The sequence below is a fragment of the Melospiza melodia genome, chromosome 1 (genome assembly GCF_035770615.1).
Source record: "Melospiza melodia melodia isolate bMelMel2 chromosome 1, bMelMel2.pri, whole genome shotgun sequence".
Taxonomy (NCBI): Eukaryota; Metazoa; Chordata; class Aves; order Passeriformes; family Passerellidae; genus Melospiza; species Melospiza melodia.
In genome coordinates, this window is record NC_086194.1 from 123,985,614 (window position 1) to 124,004,121 (window position 18,508).

At 40.1% G+C, this 18,508-nt stretch overlaps 1 protein-coding gene across 28 annotated transcripts in view; it reads left to right on the plus strand.

Moving 5' to 3' along the window:
- The window catches only part of EPB41L3 (erythrocyte membrane protein band 4.1 like 3), a 96,968-nt gene extending 82,558 nt beyond the window's left edge, over positions 1 to 14,410 (plus strand). For 8 of the 28 annotated variants that reach the window (XM_063166497.1, XM_063166516.1, XM_063166560.1 and 5 more), the window contains 11 exons: positions 393 to 584; positions 3,765 to 3,839; positions 4,249 to 4,350; positions 5,250 to 5,828; positions 6,343 to 6,465; positions 6,998 to 7,390; positions 8,435 to 8,566; positions 8,986 to 9,084; positions 10,111 to 10,191; positions 10,455 to 10,571; positions 11,805 to 14,410. In XM_063166497.1, the coding sequence (XP_063022567.1) occupies positions 393 to 584; positions 3,765 to 3,839; positions 4,249 to 4,350; positions 5,250 to 5,828; positions 6,343 to 6,465; positions 6,998 to 7,390; positions 8,435 to 8,566; positions 8,986 to 9,084; positions 10,111 to 10,191; positions 10,455 to 10,565 (1,887 nt within the window). In that variant the 3' untranslated portion in view covers positions 10,566 to 10,571; positions 11,805 to 14,410. Of the gene's footprint in view, positions 1 to 392; positions 585 to 3,764; positions 3,840 to 4,248; positions 4,351 to 5,099; positions 5,829 to 6,342; positions 6,466 to 6,997; positions 7,391 to 8,434; positions 8,567 to 8,985; positions 9,085 to 10,110; positions 10,192 to 10,454; positions 10,572 to 11,804 lie in introns of all 28 variants that reach the window. The other 20 variants (XM_063166635.1, XM_063166644.1, XM_063166689.1 and 17 more) reach the window with 12 other exon arrangements.
- The last annotated feature ends 4,098 nt before the right edge of the window (positions 14,411 to 18,508 follow it).

The following is an 18,508-nucleotide window of genomic DNA, read 5'->3' on the forward strand; positions in this document are numbered from 1 at the left end:
AACTGTGTACTCCCACCTGCTAATAGATTATTTTTTCTCTCAGATTATGATGACTCCTCTAACTTGTACTTTCAATATCGATATATGCGTGTGCCTCTATGTGTGTGCCTCCACGCGCATATGTATGTTTGTTTGGAGCCTCTTTATCAGGTGCAAATTATAGTGATATGGATAGGCTCTTTAAGAGTGTATTTAGGCTCACTTGTACGAGATATGCTATGCTGTTCTCTTTCAAAATGCCACATTTTCACAGAGTGTTGTGTTGGTGCTGTGCTCCCCGGCTCCCTGAGCTGTTACTTCCCTCTATACTAACCAAGTTGTGTGTTTTGGCTCTAAAGTGTGGTTGGCTTAGGATGTATCACAAACTGCTCTATTCTTTTAAAACTGTCTAGGATCTAGACAAAACCCAGGAAGATCTGATGAAACATCAGACCAATATAAGCGAGTTGAAACGCACCTTCTTGGAAACCTCCACAGAAACGACTGTGTCTAATGAGTGGGAGAAGAGGCTTTCCACATCTCCCGTTCGGCTTGCAGCAAGGCAGGAGGATGCTCCTATGATTGAACCACTAGTGCCTGAAGAGGTCAGCGTGAGCTGAAAGGCTTCATTATGTATTTGTCTATTCATTTGTATTATAGCAGCTCTCACTAGATTAGAGGCCGTAGTTAGAGGCCAGTCCCTGCCTGCAGGCACTCCCTTTTCTCAGGACACAGGCAGCAAAGATGGAAGGAAGAGTAAATACCATAAATATATACATATATAAGTATATGTGTATATAGAGAATTAAATTCACTGGTAGCCATGTGGCAAAACTGGGTCTCTCTGAGGGTGCAAAATACAGGCGTTGTTGCAGGTTCAGTGAGCTTGAGGAAGTCCAGCCATGCATAAAGACACCATGAAAGTGATGGAGAGGAAATTTAAACAATGGTGACTGGCTGGGAGAAGTGGTGTAGTGAGACAGGTGGGGGCTGTGGTGCCAAGCTTGAAAGGAAAATACAGAACAAAGGGCAGAACTCTCAGCCTCTGAAAACAGGGAAGTAATAATGACAATAATTAGACCTTCTTGGCCAGTTCCATAAGGAACCTGATGGCTGCTGCAATCCGCTGGATACTGTCATTGAAGACCCAATGCAGATTGCTAAGTATCTCCATTTTCCTGCAGTGTGTGTGTGTGAAAAAAATCTTGCTCACTGTGCACTCTTGAAGTGCTTGTGAGAAACTTGCCAGTTTAAAAGCTGGTGTTTACTTGATCTGTAGGAGGATAAGGACATGTAGGGGTAGCAAGGCAACATTTGTGTTGCAATAAAATACATAGTGCAGTGTTTTGGCTTAAGTCCAGCGGAGCAAAAAGAAATAAGCTTGTGTGGTCTGCCTGAGAGTTATTTTTTTATTATTAATGGATATCTGATTTCTGTCTCACAGGAATTATCTTTATGGGTTCCTCTTGGTTTTAGCATTAGAAACCAATAAAAGGTCATGAGATTTTTCCCTGTGCCCACAGCACTGATATAGTGTTGTAGGGAACTCGGTAAAAATTGTCTGCAAAGTGTAAATTGAAAGAGTGTTCTGCTTTCTCACCTCGGAAGTTGGTGTTGCAGACCCATAACTCTGGGGAAGGGCATCCCTGGAGGCATGCAGGTAGCAAGTGTCAGCTTCTCCTCACAGGGAAAGGGATATTGCCAAGGAAAGGGGTCTCACCTCCTCCTCTCCCACATTATAGCCAGTGGCTGATGCTGACACCAGATGTGCATTACTGTGGCATTCAAGTTGGATTAAAATACGTAAAAAAGCAGCTCTGTGCTCAAATCTTCCCTTTTGAGGGGAGCGCAGAGGAGTTTTAGTGTTGCTCGTACTGCCATGTTCAGGAATCATAACAGACCCTACTAACAGGTTGGTTTGATTGTAGTTAAAAATGAAGTTTTATCCTTCTAAGAATTAAAATTGTAAGTAAAATGAACAGGATGCATTTATCATAATTAAGATGTAAGGAACTGTTGGAAAGGGTGGCTAGCTGAGCCTGAATCAGAGGATTACAGGGGAAGCAAACTTAGCACCACCCTGTTTGTTTAATATCTTTATTATTTTAGGAATTTAATAAACAGTTTTAATTAAAACAAGCAGTATTAGAATATTGCACAGCTATGTAGGCTTCACCCTGATGAAACACATGTGAATTTAACCATTCATTTGGAAAGGAAAAGGGCAAGAATTACACATGCATCTAAGTAATACATCTGTTTCACAGAACCTCATCCAAATGAAGGTATTTCTGAGGAAAATTAAGAGCAGACTTGATTTATCAGAGCCTAACTCTGAAATGACTTTTGCAGTAGATAGCACCTGGCCATTCCTTTGGTCCCAGTAAATGAGAAGGTTTCAGTTCACATGTCCTGATGAGAGGGGATTTTTTCAGGAAAATGCTGGAGCCATCCATAGGTCAAAATCACCATCTTGTTGTCTACTAAGAAATGCAGAGGAAGTCAAGATAGTGTAGTGCCTTCTGCTAGTCAAAGAAGTTACACCTTATCCACTTTAAAAATATGTTCAGTGCTGTTACCTGTAGCTCCTTCTTCTAATAAAGCAAGAACAGAAGAGAAAAGATGTCTTTTCAAAATATGATCTTCAAGCACATGGCACCTGAATGTTTGGTCAGTGTGACTTTAAGCCACCGGTCACAGCTTGGTTTCTTGAACAGATAGGGAAGTAATTTGGTTTTCCTTAGTAATGAAAAATATGGTTTTAAATATCTTCCATGACACATCTACAGCCAGATAGCTGTTGAACATGAAAGCCATCATATTGACAAAGTCCTTGACAATGTTTAATCTCACCTGAATTGGATGAAACCAACAATTTAGGAATAAAGGAGTTGTGCATCTCCTGGCAGTCAGAGTGTTGAACCATTTATCCCTTTCTAGTTTCATATTTCTCTTTAAATTTCTGTCTTTCCTCTCGAGTATATGTACCCTTTTATCATGCCAGTTATAGGACTTACATTGGCATATCTATTGAGTATAGTAGGTACTGAAGTCACTAGAAAAGGTTTGGCAAGAAACCCATTTTGCTCTGCAGGGGCTTATGGCCAAATGAGGCCAGCCCAGAAGGTGGGCTCAAAAGCCTTGGGAAATTGAGTCTTGCCTACATTTAACATTTTCCCAGTTGTCCAAGATAGAGCTACTCTTACTATTCCCATAGCACTGGGAAAGCACTGATGGGATAAAAGTGAGGAGGTTTCGGTGTCACACTACAGGATAATAGAACAGCAGTTAGCTCCCTCTGTAGGAGAAGTGCTTCTAAGACTCCTAATAGCAGCAGGGAGAAAGGGAGAGCTGAAATCATGGCTGGGCACACCTTCTGCCTGCTTCAGCAGAGAGGGCTGCACACTCAGGAGGGAGCCTTGCCCAGAGGGAAGGTGCAGGGGCCTGTTCTGGGCTATTGGGGGAAGCTGTGTGAGCTGGCAGCAGCCCCAGTTAAATCAATCATATGAAGTGAAACAAACACAGTGCATCCACACCTGGGTCTTACTCAGTTTAGTGGGTTTTGTGCTACACTTGTGCATACCATTTGTATACTCATGTCTCCTCTCCATAAAGAGACACTGTTTTCAGTTCTCATTGGAAACCTCTGTGCTGCAAAATGATTCTCTTTAGTTCTGTTTCCTAATTTTCCATGAGATTAATAATTTGTAGAGAAATATGAACTACTTTGACGTATAGTATCTCTACCCTCCATTTACTAAAATCATTTATTCCCCTGACATTAGACCAAAGAAGAAACAGAAAAATCAGAAAAACTCATAATTTTGCAGAAGGGAGGTACTACATTCCTTGAAATGCAGGTAAAAACAATACTTCATTGAAATGCAGTCAGAAAGGATGGCAATGATTTATTATTTTATTATCTTTTTTCCTTACCAAGCCCTCCCTTTTCATATTATTTTATTGTTATTATTTAATAAGTTCCAGGCAGAGATATAATCTGGAGACCAAATTCTGAGGAATGGGTCTTCTCCAGAGCTTATGGCTTCCTAATGGAGACTGATTTCTCTGCCAGTTAGAAGTCTCCTTGCACGGTGCAGTTTGGATGTTGTTTGCAGTTTGCATGCATTTCCAGCATAAACCTCACTGAGAACGTTACGGGGAATGAGGCACTTCTGTCACGAGAATGCATTTCCTTTATATTGTCAACTGAATTTAGAGTATGTTGAGTGATGGTGAACTTTATATTTTTATTGGTTTTTCTATTAGCCAAGTGTGATAGAGAAGAAGCTGCAGGAAGGAGAATCTGCTGGCACTTTGGTTACTTCTCATCAAATCATTATCCAGAAAAGTATCCCATCATCCCTAGAGGTTATTTTTAACTCATTTGATTTTAAACTTCATCATTTGCTCAGTTAATTACAGAAGTTACAGTCTTAAAGTCAAATAACTGGATGCTGATTGCATAGTCAAAGCAAATCACATAGCACATTTGCATGAGGAGGAAAAAAGATGCTGCAATTAAGTTTCATTCAGAAGTTTTAGTAGTATGCTTAGTTTATACAGTTTGCTGTGTTGTGCTTCTCCATTTAAACAATCCTGAAGGGCTTGATGTTCTAATGAAAACAAGGAAATTCAGTGCAGGCTACGTACAGAAGAGTACTATTCTAAAACGTCATTAACAGCATGTTTGTAACAACTCGGGTACACTTGAATGGGCTTATTTGCCCTATTTTTGTAATTTGTTTTTGACTGTAGCTTTGTTAACCACTGCAATATGTGATTTTTAACCCCAAGTTGATTCCAATCACCACTATAATTACGTGCTGACATGCTATTTTGCCTCAAACAAATACAAAGAAATAGTGTGGCAAAAGTAATATTTTTGGGTCCATGTTATATGGACCTCTGAAGAGAGAGAATATGCAAAGAAATCATATTTTCCCTAAGGTGATTCTGTTTATTTGCTTGATAACTGCTCTGAGAGGTACAATGCTAGAAGTTACTATATGCTTTCAGAAGAAACAACATGATTTCTTAAAAATCTTCATAATTTAGTGTTCCTGAAGTACAGATAAACCTGTAGATATTCTAATTTAGCTTTTATATCTCAAATATAGGGCACTGAGGATTGGGTTATTATAGAGAAAATACCCTCTGAGGTAGTTGATGGTGAATCGGAAAAAAATCTGGCATACAAAGTAGTGACTGTGAGCAGTAAAACTGCCTTTCCACCTGAGATATTAAAATCCAGTACCGTTCTAATGCAGAGCTTTGAGGACTTGGAAAGTGAAATACAATCCCATGAGGAGAATAAGCAGAAAATGTTCACCCTAGGAAAGTCCTATGATACCGTATCTGGGAAAATTGTAACCATGACAAGTAAAGCTAAAGAGGGCGAGAAAGCTGTACAGCCTTCAGGAGAAACTTTGCAAAAACTGGAAAGGGAAGTTCAAGAGTCTGTGAAAACCGTTCCAAAAGTGGCCAAGTATGAAGTCCTCAAGCCTGTCACTGATGAGAAAGCCAGGCGGGGATCTGATGTGCAGAGCACAAGAAGAAAGCTGTCTGACTCTCTGACACCCATAAAGGAAGCAGAATCTCAGTTGCAAAGTCCTGAAGAGGAAAGTTTGAAAAAGACACTAAGGATGGACCAGGATTTGAAGTTACTTGGTACACTGGAAAGCTTACAGCTTGGCAAAGCAGAAAAGCATCTTGGTGGAGAAGCTGTAAAAGCAGGGGCGTTTGCCCGGACAGATAAGAGCCTGTCTGAGTGGAGATATTCCAGAGAACAGCCATTTACCATTGCTACTGCTCACTATGTTACTGAGTCGTCTGCATCAAGAGTAGTGGTAACAAGTGGCTTTGACTTCACGCCACGATTTAAAGATAAAAGCATGACTTCTTTTAGGCAATCCCTTCACACCACCCTAGCTTTTGGTTCTCTTGCTGCCTGGCTTTATGTTGACAGCAGCCAACCCGGCTTATTTTTTTTCTCTCATACTTTGAATCCGTCTCACGGTCTGAAGCAGACATTATATAAGGCTTTCAACCTTTCTGGTTTATGTACTGAAATTCAGTATTGCTGCTGTGGCTTGTTAATAAAAGGAAAAAAAAAAAAAGGTTTGCTTGAACCAGCAAAACGCCAATGCTAACAACAATGCTTTGTAACTATTGCTTACTACAGCCATTATGAATTCGCTCTGATTTATTTTCCCATTCTTTTCCTGTTTCCAACCTCTCCGTGCCCCTGCAACCTTCTCTCCTTTTCCTCCTTCTCTGCCTCTGGTTTTGGCAATTAATATGTCTGTGCATATGGGTCTGCCTTTTTTCTGTGTATGACTCTACATTTCTTTGTCTATTTAGACTAAACAGTCCACCAGTGAAAAAACCTTGGATGGTTCAGATATCTTCACTTTAATAGAGTCCGCCAGAAAACCAACTGAGTTCATAGGAGGGGTTACTTCTACTTCCCATACCTGGGCTCAGGTGGCTGCTTGATTCCCTCCATCGATGTCATAACCATGCACCAATTACTTTTGCTTTTCTCTTATTTTGTGGTTTTTTGCACAATATGGTACTGTACAACTAATGCATGTATTCATGTGTGTTTTCTTTTGATTCAATGGACCACAACAGAAGCTTCATCAAAAAAAAAAAAAAAAAAAAAAAAAGAAAAGGCTACAACCAACTTTTCTTTTATTTCATTTTATTTTGGTCATTTTGTGGGGTGCTGTATTTTGCCTTTGTAAAAACTCACACAACAATACCAATGAGAAGAGCACCCAACATGAAAATTTCTCTTCACTTTTAAAAATTTTGCTTCTTGCCTTGTTTTCCATTTCTGCTTTACTGATAATATCCCAAGAACAAAAATCCATGCAACGTGAGAGAAATAATTTGGCAAAATATAATGCCCATTTTTTTAAAATTTATGTTCACAGTTCATTAATCTTGGGCGCTACTGCAGATAGTGTTGTCTGCCTCTGATGCTGAGGGTTTTTTTCCTCCTTCCCTGCAGAGAATAGACACGACGACATCTCAGGAGATCACTTCCAGTGACATGAAGCAAGCAGTTCAGCCGGATCAGGATACAGTGCAGAAGGTTGTACAGGAGACTGTAGTTGTCAAGGAGAGACATGGGATGGAGGTGCATGCAGGCGGGGATCCTGCTAAAGTGGCCGGACTTACACTGGATGCCCAGGCTGAGGCAGCGTCGGCGGTGGCTGCTGGCGTGAAAGGGAAGGAGGGCTCTGCTGGGACTGAGGGGGCCAAGGAGGAAAAAAGGGAGGAGGCTGGGAAAGCCCAAACCAAACAGGAAGGAGTCGCTGCCGCTGCTTCGTGTGAGCAGGCGGAGGAGCACAGAACAACAGTCCAACTTTCAGAGTCTTTGGAAAGAAAACCTCATTTTGAGGTAACTTGTTGTTAAATTGGTCGTGTCTGTGCTGAATTGTGAATGTAGGCTAATAGTAGGCTAAGTTAATTCCTGTCATTGAAAGTAAAGTGTGCACAGCTTGTATGATTGCACTTTTACAGAAAGCAGGTTTTTTTCTCCTCTTATTTCCTCCTTGCATGTCACCTGCAAGGCTTGCTGCTGGTTTCCATCATTAGCAAAATGCCATGCATGTTTTACTTGTAACTGCTTTTCATGCTACAGAGAAGTACCAAATTTCATGGCATTTTATGCAACAGATAACAAGATCAGCTGGCATTCTGTTTAGGAAAGTCCTTTGAGGTTGGCAAAGTTCACATATCCCCAAAGACAGGATTGTTTTTTCCATGTTTGATGCAATTATAAATAAGTGTACTGTGTCTCAAACAGACCGGGTTCCTTATCTAATCCCCATCGGTAGAATTTCAAGAGCTGTTTTGTGCAGGGTTTTTTCCCCAGAGATTAAAGACTAAGCCTGGACAGAATTCATTCTCTTGTCTTTCTAAGAAAATGTAGAATCACAGATTCTCAGAGCAGTTCAGGCTGGAAGGGCCCTCTGGAGGTCATCTGCTCCAGTCCTCTGATCAGACAGGGACATCCAGAGTGAGTTGTTTCTCAAGAACATGTCCAGAGAGCTTCTTCTGAGTATCTTCAAGGAAGAACATTCCACAATGTTGGGAATGAACACTTGGGCAACCAGTGCCAATGTTCAGTCACTCTTACAGTGAAAAAGTGTTTCCTGATGTTCTCAGGGAACTTCCTGTTTTTCAAGTTGTGGCCATTGCCTCTTGCAGCATTTAGAGCACTCTGGACTTTATTTTCCTAAAATCCAGGGAAGTCCTAAATGTTGCCAGCATTATATACATGACTGTACCACTGTAATTAAGAGAATTTTATCTTTCTCTTTTTTTAATGCAGAACATTTTTTAGCTATTCTTTCTTTGGCACAAACAGAAGAAAAATTGTTCTGAGAAATCCATAACCTCTGCTAAATGTTCCAATTCCTTCTTTTTTTTGTTCATGCAGTCACCAGTTGTGAAGACTGAGACTATAAGTTTCAGCAGTGTTCCTGCTGGTGGGGAAACCCTTGAAATTTCAACAAAGGAAGTGCCAGTAGTCCATACAGAAACAAAAACCATTACATATGAGTCTTCTCAGGTAAGAAATTCTGCAAAAGACATGGTCTAATTTAATGTGCCTTTAAGGAACCCATTTCTTTAAGTGTATGTTTTAGTGTGAACTGTTCTAAGTTGTTCAGATATTAAATATTAGCATGAGGAGAATCTACATAAGAATAACTTACCTGAGGGTCACTCTCACGTCCTGGTGTAGGGCCTTTCCAGAACATTGATGAGACTGCAGATTTAAAAGTGTCATCTTCTCATCTGTGCTTCCAGAGGGGAAGGACAGCCTCCAGATACACAGAGAAATACTCACACATGGTTGCCCTCATAGCAGTTTTTCCATAGCATAAGGTACTCACTTTATGAAGAACGGTAGAAATAGGGAAGTTTAACAGTCCAGTTCTGTCCTCAGGATAATTTTTTTGGTAACTGCTTTTCTCTTCTGGTTTCTAGGTGGATTGTGGTGCTGACTCTGAACCAGGTGTACTGATGAGTGCACAAACGATCACATCTGAAACCACCAGCACTACAACTACTACACATATCACCAAAGTGAGTCCTCAGAAAACAGAGAGCTCCATTTTCACCAGGGTGTATGCTATCTTAGCTTTGGTTCTATGATTTATTTCAGAAAGGGAACACGTTCTGTTATTCTCTTGACAATATGTTGTAAATTTACCATAAATACTTGTCTTTATTCACCTGTCTTTGGCTATGCTGAGTTGATTAACACATCATCCAATGACTTGACATCAATCCTAAACCCTTAAGGTATGTCTATGCAAACACAAAACCTTGTTGTACAGAAACACTTGATTTAGCTGCAAATGCTACCTGGAACTGGAAGGAGTAAATACCGCATCATGTGGTAGCCTGGAAGGAATAACTTGTGTGAACATGAGGCTCCATTGACATGACTGTGCCTTTCAGCCCTGAGGTTTTAGCACTGCACATAGTGAATCTGTATCCTGTAGCCATAACAGGACATTCGGTCAGCTCCAGCACCTTGACTGTGTTTCTGGGTGGTACCCTGAGGAACTTGCCCACAGCCAGGCCAAAAGCTCATCTGCACAGACAAACCATGCTGTGTCTTCCAGGTTCTAAGGTAGCATTTAAATAACAGTTCCTCCCTAAACAGAAATAAGTGCTGTGACAGCTCTCCTACCAGTATTCACTGAGAACAGGATTTCATCTTTCTGCATTGAAGTTCCCCCATTAGTAGATGAGCCATACATAGGCCATGCCACCCTGTATGCCATTCTGAAGCAAGCAGTTGGACTTAAATAGGTCTGAATATGGGGCTGTCTGTATTTCCATTCTGTTTTTCATGGGAGAAGTTTGGCATTTTTGACACACAAACATCTCTCTTGATGCATGTGCAGATTAACTCAAATTATAAAATTACCTGTGTTGGAAGGACATCTGGAGGTCATTAGTCCATTCAGAGCATTCAGGCCAACTCCAGAGCTGCTCATTTGCAGTCCAGGTTGTGGCCTCTTTGGGTGGTTTTGGTCCAGTCATGAGAATGGCAGCATCTAAAGTGAGTTACTGACATGCATTTTTGTCCCTCCCATCTAGACTGTGAAAGGAGGCATCTCAGAGACAAGAATTGAAAAACGAATAGTCATCACAGGAGATGCAGATATTGATCATGATCAGGTAAAATCTACAAACTGCTAAAAAGACTACCCTGAAGACTGAAAAAGAGAACATTTCTAAATATTGCTTTGACAGATATCCATACTGGCATGCCTTATATTAAACTGGAATAGTAGTTAAAACAGTGATGGTATATTTCATATTTTAATCATTTTCCTCATTTGTAAATTGTGTAATATGTCATGAATCTCTCCACCTTGCTATTGATCATGCATGTTCCACCTCCTTTTTGTTTTTGCCCTTCTGTGGTTTCCTTGGGATAGGCGCTGGCTCAGGCAATTAAAGAAGCCAAAGAGCAGCACCCTGACATGTCAGTGACCAAAGTAGTGGTACATAAAGAGACAGAAATCACACCAGAAGATGGGGAGGATTGACCACAGGTAAGAGGACCAGATGATTTTCCTAGGCATTTACTGGGCTGGCATGTTGCAGATGTTATTTTCCTACCATATTTCACCTTTAACTCTTCACTTTCTCTCACTGGCATTTTCAAGTTGCTGGTTATCAGTTCTGATACATGAAAGTAAACCACATTCAGCTCTAGACATCTGCCTTCATTAAACAGTGCCAGCTGGAGAAAGAGAAACTACTCATTTGCTTTCGTTGGCTCTCTGAAAAGTCCTCATTGTCCATGCTTTGTTATAGTCTAATTTTCTACTTCTGAAGTCATAAAAATCTGTTGTCCGCTTTTGTGTCATTTAAGAACAAAAACAATTTGTTCTTAAAGGTGTGCATTTTTGTTTAAAAATGCCAAGGGAAAAAACCTACAGCTGCTTTTTAAATGTCTTGTGCAGATATGTTGAAAGTTATGCTTCAATTCCTGACTTGCAAAGATATGGTCCAAGTTGCTTTTAAACGCAGTGAATTAGTTTGTCAGTATTTGGGTGTCTTGGCTTTCTTGTACTTGAAAGAGCATTTAATGTTTTAAAGCAGCATTGTTTATCAGGATGAGATGATAATGCAGCTTTCCTTGCGTCTAGCTTTTCCTCAGCAAAGGCATGCTCTCCAATAGTGGCTGGCTAAACAGACGTCTCAATATTCCTATATTTATTCTGTGTGCAGAAACATGTCATGCATACTAACCTGCTATGCAAAAGCTCTTAATGCCAGCACCATTGCACAAATTGCTTTGAATGCTGTATGCAGAAGGGGAAGAAAAAGCTGCTTGTCAGATTTGTTGACTCGATAGCAGCATTTTATTCTTAAAACAATATGTATTCCCTAGCACTTGGTGTAAGTAACAGAGTATAATGCACAGCACCTTTTGAAGCTCTTTGGCTCTCCTGCTTTTGGATATACAGACCCTAAAGAAAACTGAATTTCAGTGTCAGTTATTTATTTGGAAGATGGAACCAGTCACTAAGGAGTGAGTAGCTGTGATTCTTGTGGTATTCTGCTAATTGTTTCAGAGACAGCTCAATGTGGCTTGCTTAAAAGTCTATTGATGTCCCTAATTCTTTCCATTGGCATCAGTGGACTTTGGATTTGGTCCAAGTTGCTTATAGTGGGATATGCCATTTTCGAATAGCTTTTCTTGTATGAACAAATTGACAAAATCTCTTTTGCAAGAGTGTTGTTGCTTTGAATAATTAACTCAGTTCTCTTTTCTGCAGGAATAACCTAGAATGCATATGAATCCAGACATGCATACCAGTAGGAATACGAGAACCTATACGGAGTCTCAGTTCCAACCTGACTGACTTGTATCTGTCTATGGAAAATTTCAGTACAGAAGAATTGATCTTGACCGTTAATAAAGAAACTGGCAGAGATACCTTCCCATAGAAAGCAATCTGAATCAGCAGCAGTTAAACAATATTGCATGAAGCAACAATAAAATTACAGAAAAGCAGCATTTTTAATTTTCTTAAAATGTCTAAGTTTTCAGCTTTACCTGCACGTTCATAAACAATATAAACAGTGATCTCATGTAACACATAAACAGTTCATGCCTTTCACAGTTTCTGAAAGTCTAAACAAATTAAAATTTGCTAGGTGGCAAGCCTTTTGTTTACGAATATTGTAAATGAAGATTACCCCGAAAATGCTAGAAGCTGTATAGGTACTGTGTATAATGTTTTACCACACATTAGATGTGCCAATAACACAGTTTATTCAGTAAACAACTTGAATCTTATATTTGTTTCATCTGGTTTTATTACTGCCCGATAAACGATGATGAATCTTTACTCTTATCAAAACATATAAATGCTTACAAAGTGTGCTTTGTATACCTGACTGAATACCTTATGAGGTAGTAATGATTTTAGTATATTAACTTTAATGATTTTTGTCAGCATTGTTAAGAGTCAGCTTCCAGTCACCCTTCACAGATCCTAACCTTGTAAATTATATGTAGTTATTTTGGAGAAAAAAAAATCTGTATTTTACTTAGTTTGCAGCTTTAGAAAATTATTAATCTGAAATAACCGTGATGGTTTTCTATTGATTTCCCTTTTGTTCTCAGAGAAAAAAAAAAATCTGTTTGAGAATCTGGTCAGCATTTACTATCTAGTTCTGAGTCAAGCCTTAACCTGTACAGAACGTCCACTGAAAACTCGCTAGTGTCCAGCTCTAATACCCACGGAAGGGATAGCGTCCATTACACTGTCAGCTGCATCACAACACATGGTGAATGTATGTTTCTGCATAGTGAAATAAAAGTGGTAAATGCATCTGAAATCGTATTGTTCTGTGTCTAAAAGCACCTAGTGTTCTTTAGTATTCAAAACATCAAAATGTTATGTTTGTAAGACACCACAGGTTTCACTCATGTGCACAGTAGATGTGTTTTGTCTTCAGTGGCTGACACTGCACTGTGCAGACAGTGGGAGTTAGCGGAGAATCCAAAGGGATGACAGTGTTCACCTTTGGGCAAATGATGTTTGCAAAGGAAAAGGACTGTTTGGTTCTTTCTGTTTTCTGTGGTTGTGTAACATTTCACCGAAGCTAAATGAAGAATTTTGTTGTTGCTTAGAAAGTAAAGGCCAGTAGCGCTTGATCCAGATCCACTCTCTTTTTTGTACTTTGGCTCTGAAACATGGATAAAATTCTCTTTAAAGCAGTATTACTTATTGGTTCCTTTCTTTTTTTTTTTTTTTTTCCACATCTTTGCTGCATCTCACTGACACTCCCCTAGTAGTTTAAGAGAAATTTGTAAGGATTAGTTCACCCTTCAATGTCTATTTCCTTGCAGGATTGAAAGGCATTGGGTACAAGCAGACTTTTCAGGACATAAAGGGCCAAATTTGCCCTTCGTTGTTTACACGGGGCTCCCTCCCATTGAAGTCAATGGATTTGCCTTCAGTGGAGAGCAGGATTTGACCCAGTGACTTGTTAATAAATGTTTATTTTCATAATTTAGAAAGAAAAATAGTATATATAGAGACAATAACCTGTAGATAATAATTAAAAGTAATATCCCAAGGCTTTTAAAGCTTTGCCCTTAGTCTCCAAAACATCCTCCTTCCACCAGCCATTCTTCATGCCTTTAAATCTGGAGTGCTAACGATGTCACCCCTCCCTGCCCCGCCTCATTGTTACCTCTCGACTAATGACCGAGCAAAACTGACGGTCTGTTGTGATATTTGATGGCCCTCTCCTCCTCCTCCTCCTCCTAGCCCAAGGCCATGTCTGTTCTCATCCCCCTGAGTGACAGTAGTCTCAGCTCTCTGGTGCTGCTGGTGCCCAGCGGCGGTCGGGGCGGAGGAGGTCCTCACCCCGTCTTAGCCGGTGGCACACCAGGTCCTCACTACCGCATCAGGAGTTTCAAAACAGACTCTGAAGCCATACCGATCCTCCTTCAGGTGCCCCTCATGTTGTCAGCTAGGAAACAGCATTGTATTACCTCAGAGAGACACGAGGCCATCGCACAGCCTTCTCTCCAGAGTTAGCATTATATTTTAGCATGGCTTGAGGAGATTGTACTCTGGTGATCCTGCTCAGTATGTACGCTGTCTAAAGATATTGCACTGTAGGAAGTTAGTCTCCTTGGAAAGGACACTCACCACTAAGATACCGCCTAAGCGCATATAAACTATGAGGAGATGAGAGTGGACAGGCAAGGACATCTCAGTGCCACTGTTGGTAGTAGACCCTTGTTTGGGGGATGGTTCCTGGAAGTTATAGCTTTGGTTTTTGTTAGAAACTGTTTCTTGGGTTGTCTGCCTAATGCTGTGCCACATGAAATAAAGAGCACCTGCCTGTTTCTACCAACCTTCTTTTGTCTCTGTGTCTTCTCATTTGTTGTTGGTCTTTGTCTGGCTTCTCAACATAAACCAGCCTGGAAAACAAACCCTCAGTGTGTTATTTGTGGGCAGCATTGCCAACACAGACACCAGCCAGGGAGGCAGCCTTACTTGCTACAACTGGAATCCCAGTTTCAATCCTGAGAGAAATGACTACTCTGAGCCATTGTGGTAAGGGCTTTGCACACCAGGCAAGAATGGGCATAGCCAGTGACCACAGCAATAGTGACCATTACACATACAGAAAGAGTGAATACATCACACTGACATTTTTTAAGGCTGCTTGGAATTCCTTAAAATTTATGCCCCTGAAGTTTTTTAAGGCTGTCTCATCACAAATGGCAAGTAATGGTGTTTCTGTGCTCAAGCAAATATAAAAAACCTTTAATGAGCTTCTAAATCCATATACTAGATCAAAGCAAGGGTTTAACAGCTTAGCCTTATTTCTTTCCAGAGCAGATTTAAGCAATTGGTGAGATGATGTGCTTCATCTGTACAACAATTTGTATCTGCAAAAATGATAGCTCCTGATAAATAGTTCTTCATGGCATATAAATTGGACATTGAGTTTAGGCTTCAGTTTGGCAATCACGCTGGCAAGTCTTGCTGCAGGTTTCTTTCCTTACACCAGAACAGTTCCATCAGTTCAGGTCAGAAAACCCATTTACAAGCTTTACCTTTACATCTTCACAGGAATTAAGGACGAGATAAAGAAATACATTTTCCCTTTTTTATACGGGAGCAATAATGGTTGAGATTCTTCAGAACTAGGAATCAAATCATTATTTTTAATAATATTTCCTATTGAAGGTTTCTGACATGTCTGAGGCAATGCTGAGATCTCCTGCAGTCCTATATAGATCCCAAGGTACAGTGCTGGTTTGAGGTACTGTGGATGGACAGGTGGATTGCTTTGAGAAACACTAACTCAATTTCTTACATTATTTTTAAAGAAAGAAAAATAGGCACTTTTCTTAAATCTATAGATTCCAAAGGCTATATCAATCTTACACTGCCAATAGTGGGTTTCTGTGTCTTTTGTCACTAATGTTATGCCACATCAGCAAAGTCTGCCCGTAGTTGCTCTGGAGCAACACAAAATACCAGCCTTCCTAATTAAAACTCGGTCATACTTAAAATGACTATTATTATTTATGCATCTTGTAGTTCCACCTCAAGGATTTGCATATAGATAAACAATGGGACATCTTGTTAGTTTTTCTATAGAAAAATTTTCCATACGTTTCCACATTCACTAACTGTAACCAGATTATTCCATTACCTTGGAATAATGTTAGCCCCTGTTCAGACTGTACCTTAGTCTGGTTTATACCTTTTGTTTCCACCTCTACCATTTTTTCTGGCTCCTATTCAACATCAGTCTTGCTCCTCAGCTGGAACTAATGGCTCCTGTAAGGGCTTCTGGAGCAGAATTTCAAAAATCCTTGTTTAAAGGGAAACCAATGTGCTCAAATTACACAAAAAAGTCAGTCAACTTTCCTCCATTATCTCATGTTCCCAAATTCAGCTCTAACCTCCATAAATCAGTGACCTCACCCTTGCAGCTGAAATGACCATCACTCACTGTAAGTAGAATTAATGGCCTGTCTTTGAGCATGACTACAGTGACATAAAAGGGAAAAGAAAAATGAGAAAGAGTTCTGACGCTGGAAATTGTTTTCCTTTTTAAATACATTAGATTTTATCTTTACAGTCTACCAGCTCTACTTTCTCCAGTACAAAACTTAAATTACAAACCTTTTATTCTTGGGTGGGGTGGAGTTTTTTTTGTCCAGAGTTGGCTAGGAATTTCTTTTCCATTTTCTAGAAGTATCTTTGCTGTCCTGCTGTGGTGAGGTGTACCATGACTCCTAACTTCTGTGCATAACCAAAGCTTGGGCAATGTCAGCTAACAAGAGCTGCAAAAAAGCAGATCCCAGAACATGTGCAGCTTTCAAGCTGCCTGAATTACAGCCCGGAGGATGTGTTCCCACACAAGCCTTGCCTTACAGTGCACAGGTAAAGTACTGGCCATGTGTTATTGGGTAAATAATCCTGGGTGGCTGTAGTGTAAAAGACACAAGTTTAGTCAAAGCACATTAAAGGGCTCAGAGAAGGGTGTATCATAAATTGTACAAAAACTGCAAAGAAACAAATTAAAGCAATATATCTGAGTATACAAAGTAAATAATTAAGAACTTTCAAAGCCTTTTCCAGTAGGAAAAGTCCAGCTAATATGATGTTTTCTTAAATCAAGGGTGTTTCTAGCCCAGATGTCCTTTCTCAGTGGATTTAGGAGGCTATTTCTCAGACGTCCTGGTTTTCTGGCCATACAGTTGATGCATTTGGTATATGAAGGCTTCTAAAGGCATTTATATGCCTGCAGTCCAATCTCCAATCAATATGCAACTTAGATAGATGTGAATCATTTTATATAACCACAGAGGTGGTGACAATTTAACCACTCATCTTTAGAGCTCCTAAATCCTAAGCTACTGGACTAACACACCCACACATTTTCACAGAGCATTGTTTATTCTAAGAATATTTTGTTGAAGTCATCCTTGAATATCCATTAAACAATATATTTTTGTTGTTTCTTTCTTTCTATTTAAAAGGCGATCTGGTGATTGACATGTAACTAGATTTTTTTTCCTGCGATCAGATGAGATGTCAGTACAGGTACTTTTTGACATATCATTCTATAAAAAAGGGAACAACAAACCACTGCAACATGTGGCCTGATATTACAGAAATAAAAGACTGACTTGAATATCTGTGTGATATGGTTCTTGTAATGAGGACACATCTGCTTACTCTGGGAAGACAGCCTGCAATAGCTATCCCACCACTTCCCAGTTATTTTAAACTCTTTTTGTCCCTTCTTGCTTACTTTCATATTCTCCAACTTAACCCACCTGTGTTTGATCTGTCAGGCTTCTCTCTGCATCTTTTCTTTTTCCAACTTTTCCCCCAGCTTTTAAGCAAACTGCATCTGATGCTTCTCTTTCTATTTATTTTGACGTTGCTTCTTATCACACCTATCAACCTTCTTTCAAGTCTTGTTAATTCTCTGTCCTGCAGTCTTCCCAACTTATCCATAACCACTTCAACTGCCACAATGATACATCCCATTCTTACGTGCATATTTCTTTGCTTTCGTGTCTCTCTACAAATGTCAGTCTTGGTTCATTCTTCTCATCCCTGATGTCTTTCCTATGAGTGATTTTATCAAGCAGCACTCTCTGATATTTTTATATATCCACTTTCTCCCTCTTCAACCTTCATCTGATCTCTTTCAACATTTGCTCATTTTCCCCTCACATTGACACTTGGACCTTTCATGTTTTCTGGTCCATTAGCTTTGATGAGTTGTCATCTGCTTTCAGACCTTTCAAACCCCATCCCTACTTTCTCTATTCCTCTTTCTGACCTGTCACTGAAAAGCATGCATGACGGAAATGCTGTAGTTTGCCTTCAGTACAGTAAACATTCTTTTCTCTAACAATATTAAACTACACTCCTCTATTTAAATAAATCCCACCTCCCAATAAGGCAATCTATGTGCTGCCTGTTGCTTCTACTTCTTTCTGCATGGGCTCCTGCCCATACCTTCCAAGGAGAGCATAATTAACATGCAGAATTAACAAGCAGAATGACTATTACCAGCCTATCTACTTCCTCTTCACTCTCAACTTGCCCTTTTCACAGCCATAGAAGTATTTTGTCTACTTCAACTCCTGACAGCCTCAACACATCCTCATGATTGCATCTCAAGGGATCTTTCTCCTCACAGTGTCATGTGTGTTACCACAATTTTACTTCCTCAATTTTTAGTTACCCTCATGGCATGCTTTGGTCCCCCAACTCTCAATATTACATCAGGAGTCATGTTGTCAATATTATCTAGAACTGCTCTGTCCCACTCTGGGGGCCAGCCTGTTTTCCCCCACAAGAGATAGCACAGCAGCTTTTCTCCAGGCTCAGGCTCAGAAGCCAGTACCTTTCTGTTGTCCCCCATGACTTGCCCTCTCTGTAGACACATTCCACACTTTTCTGTCTCAATCCTG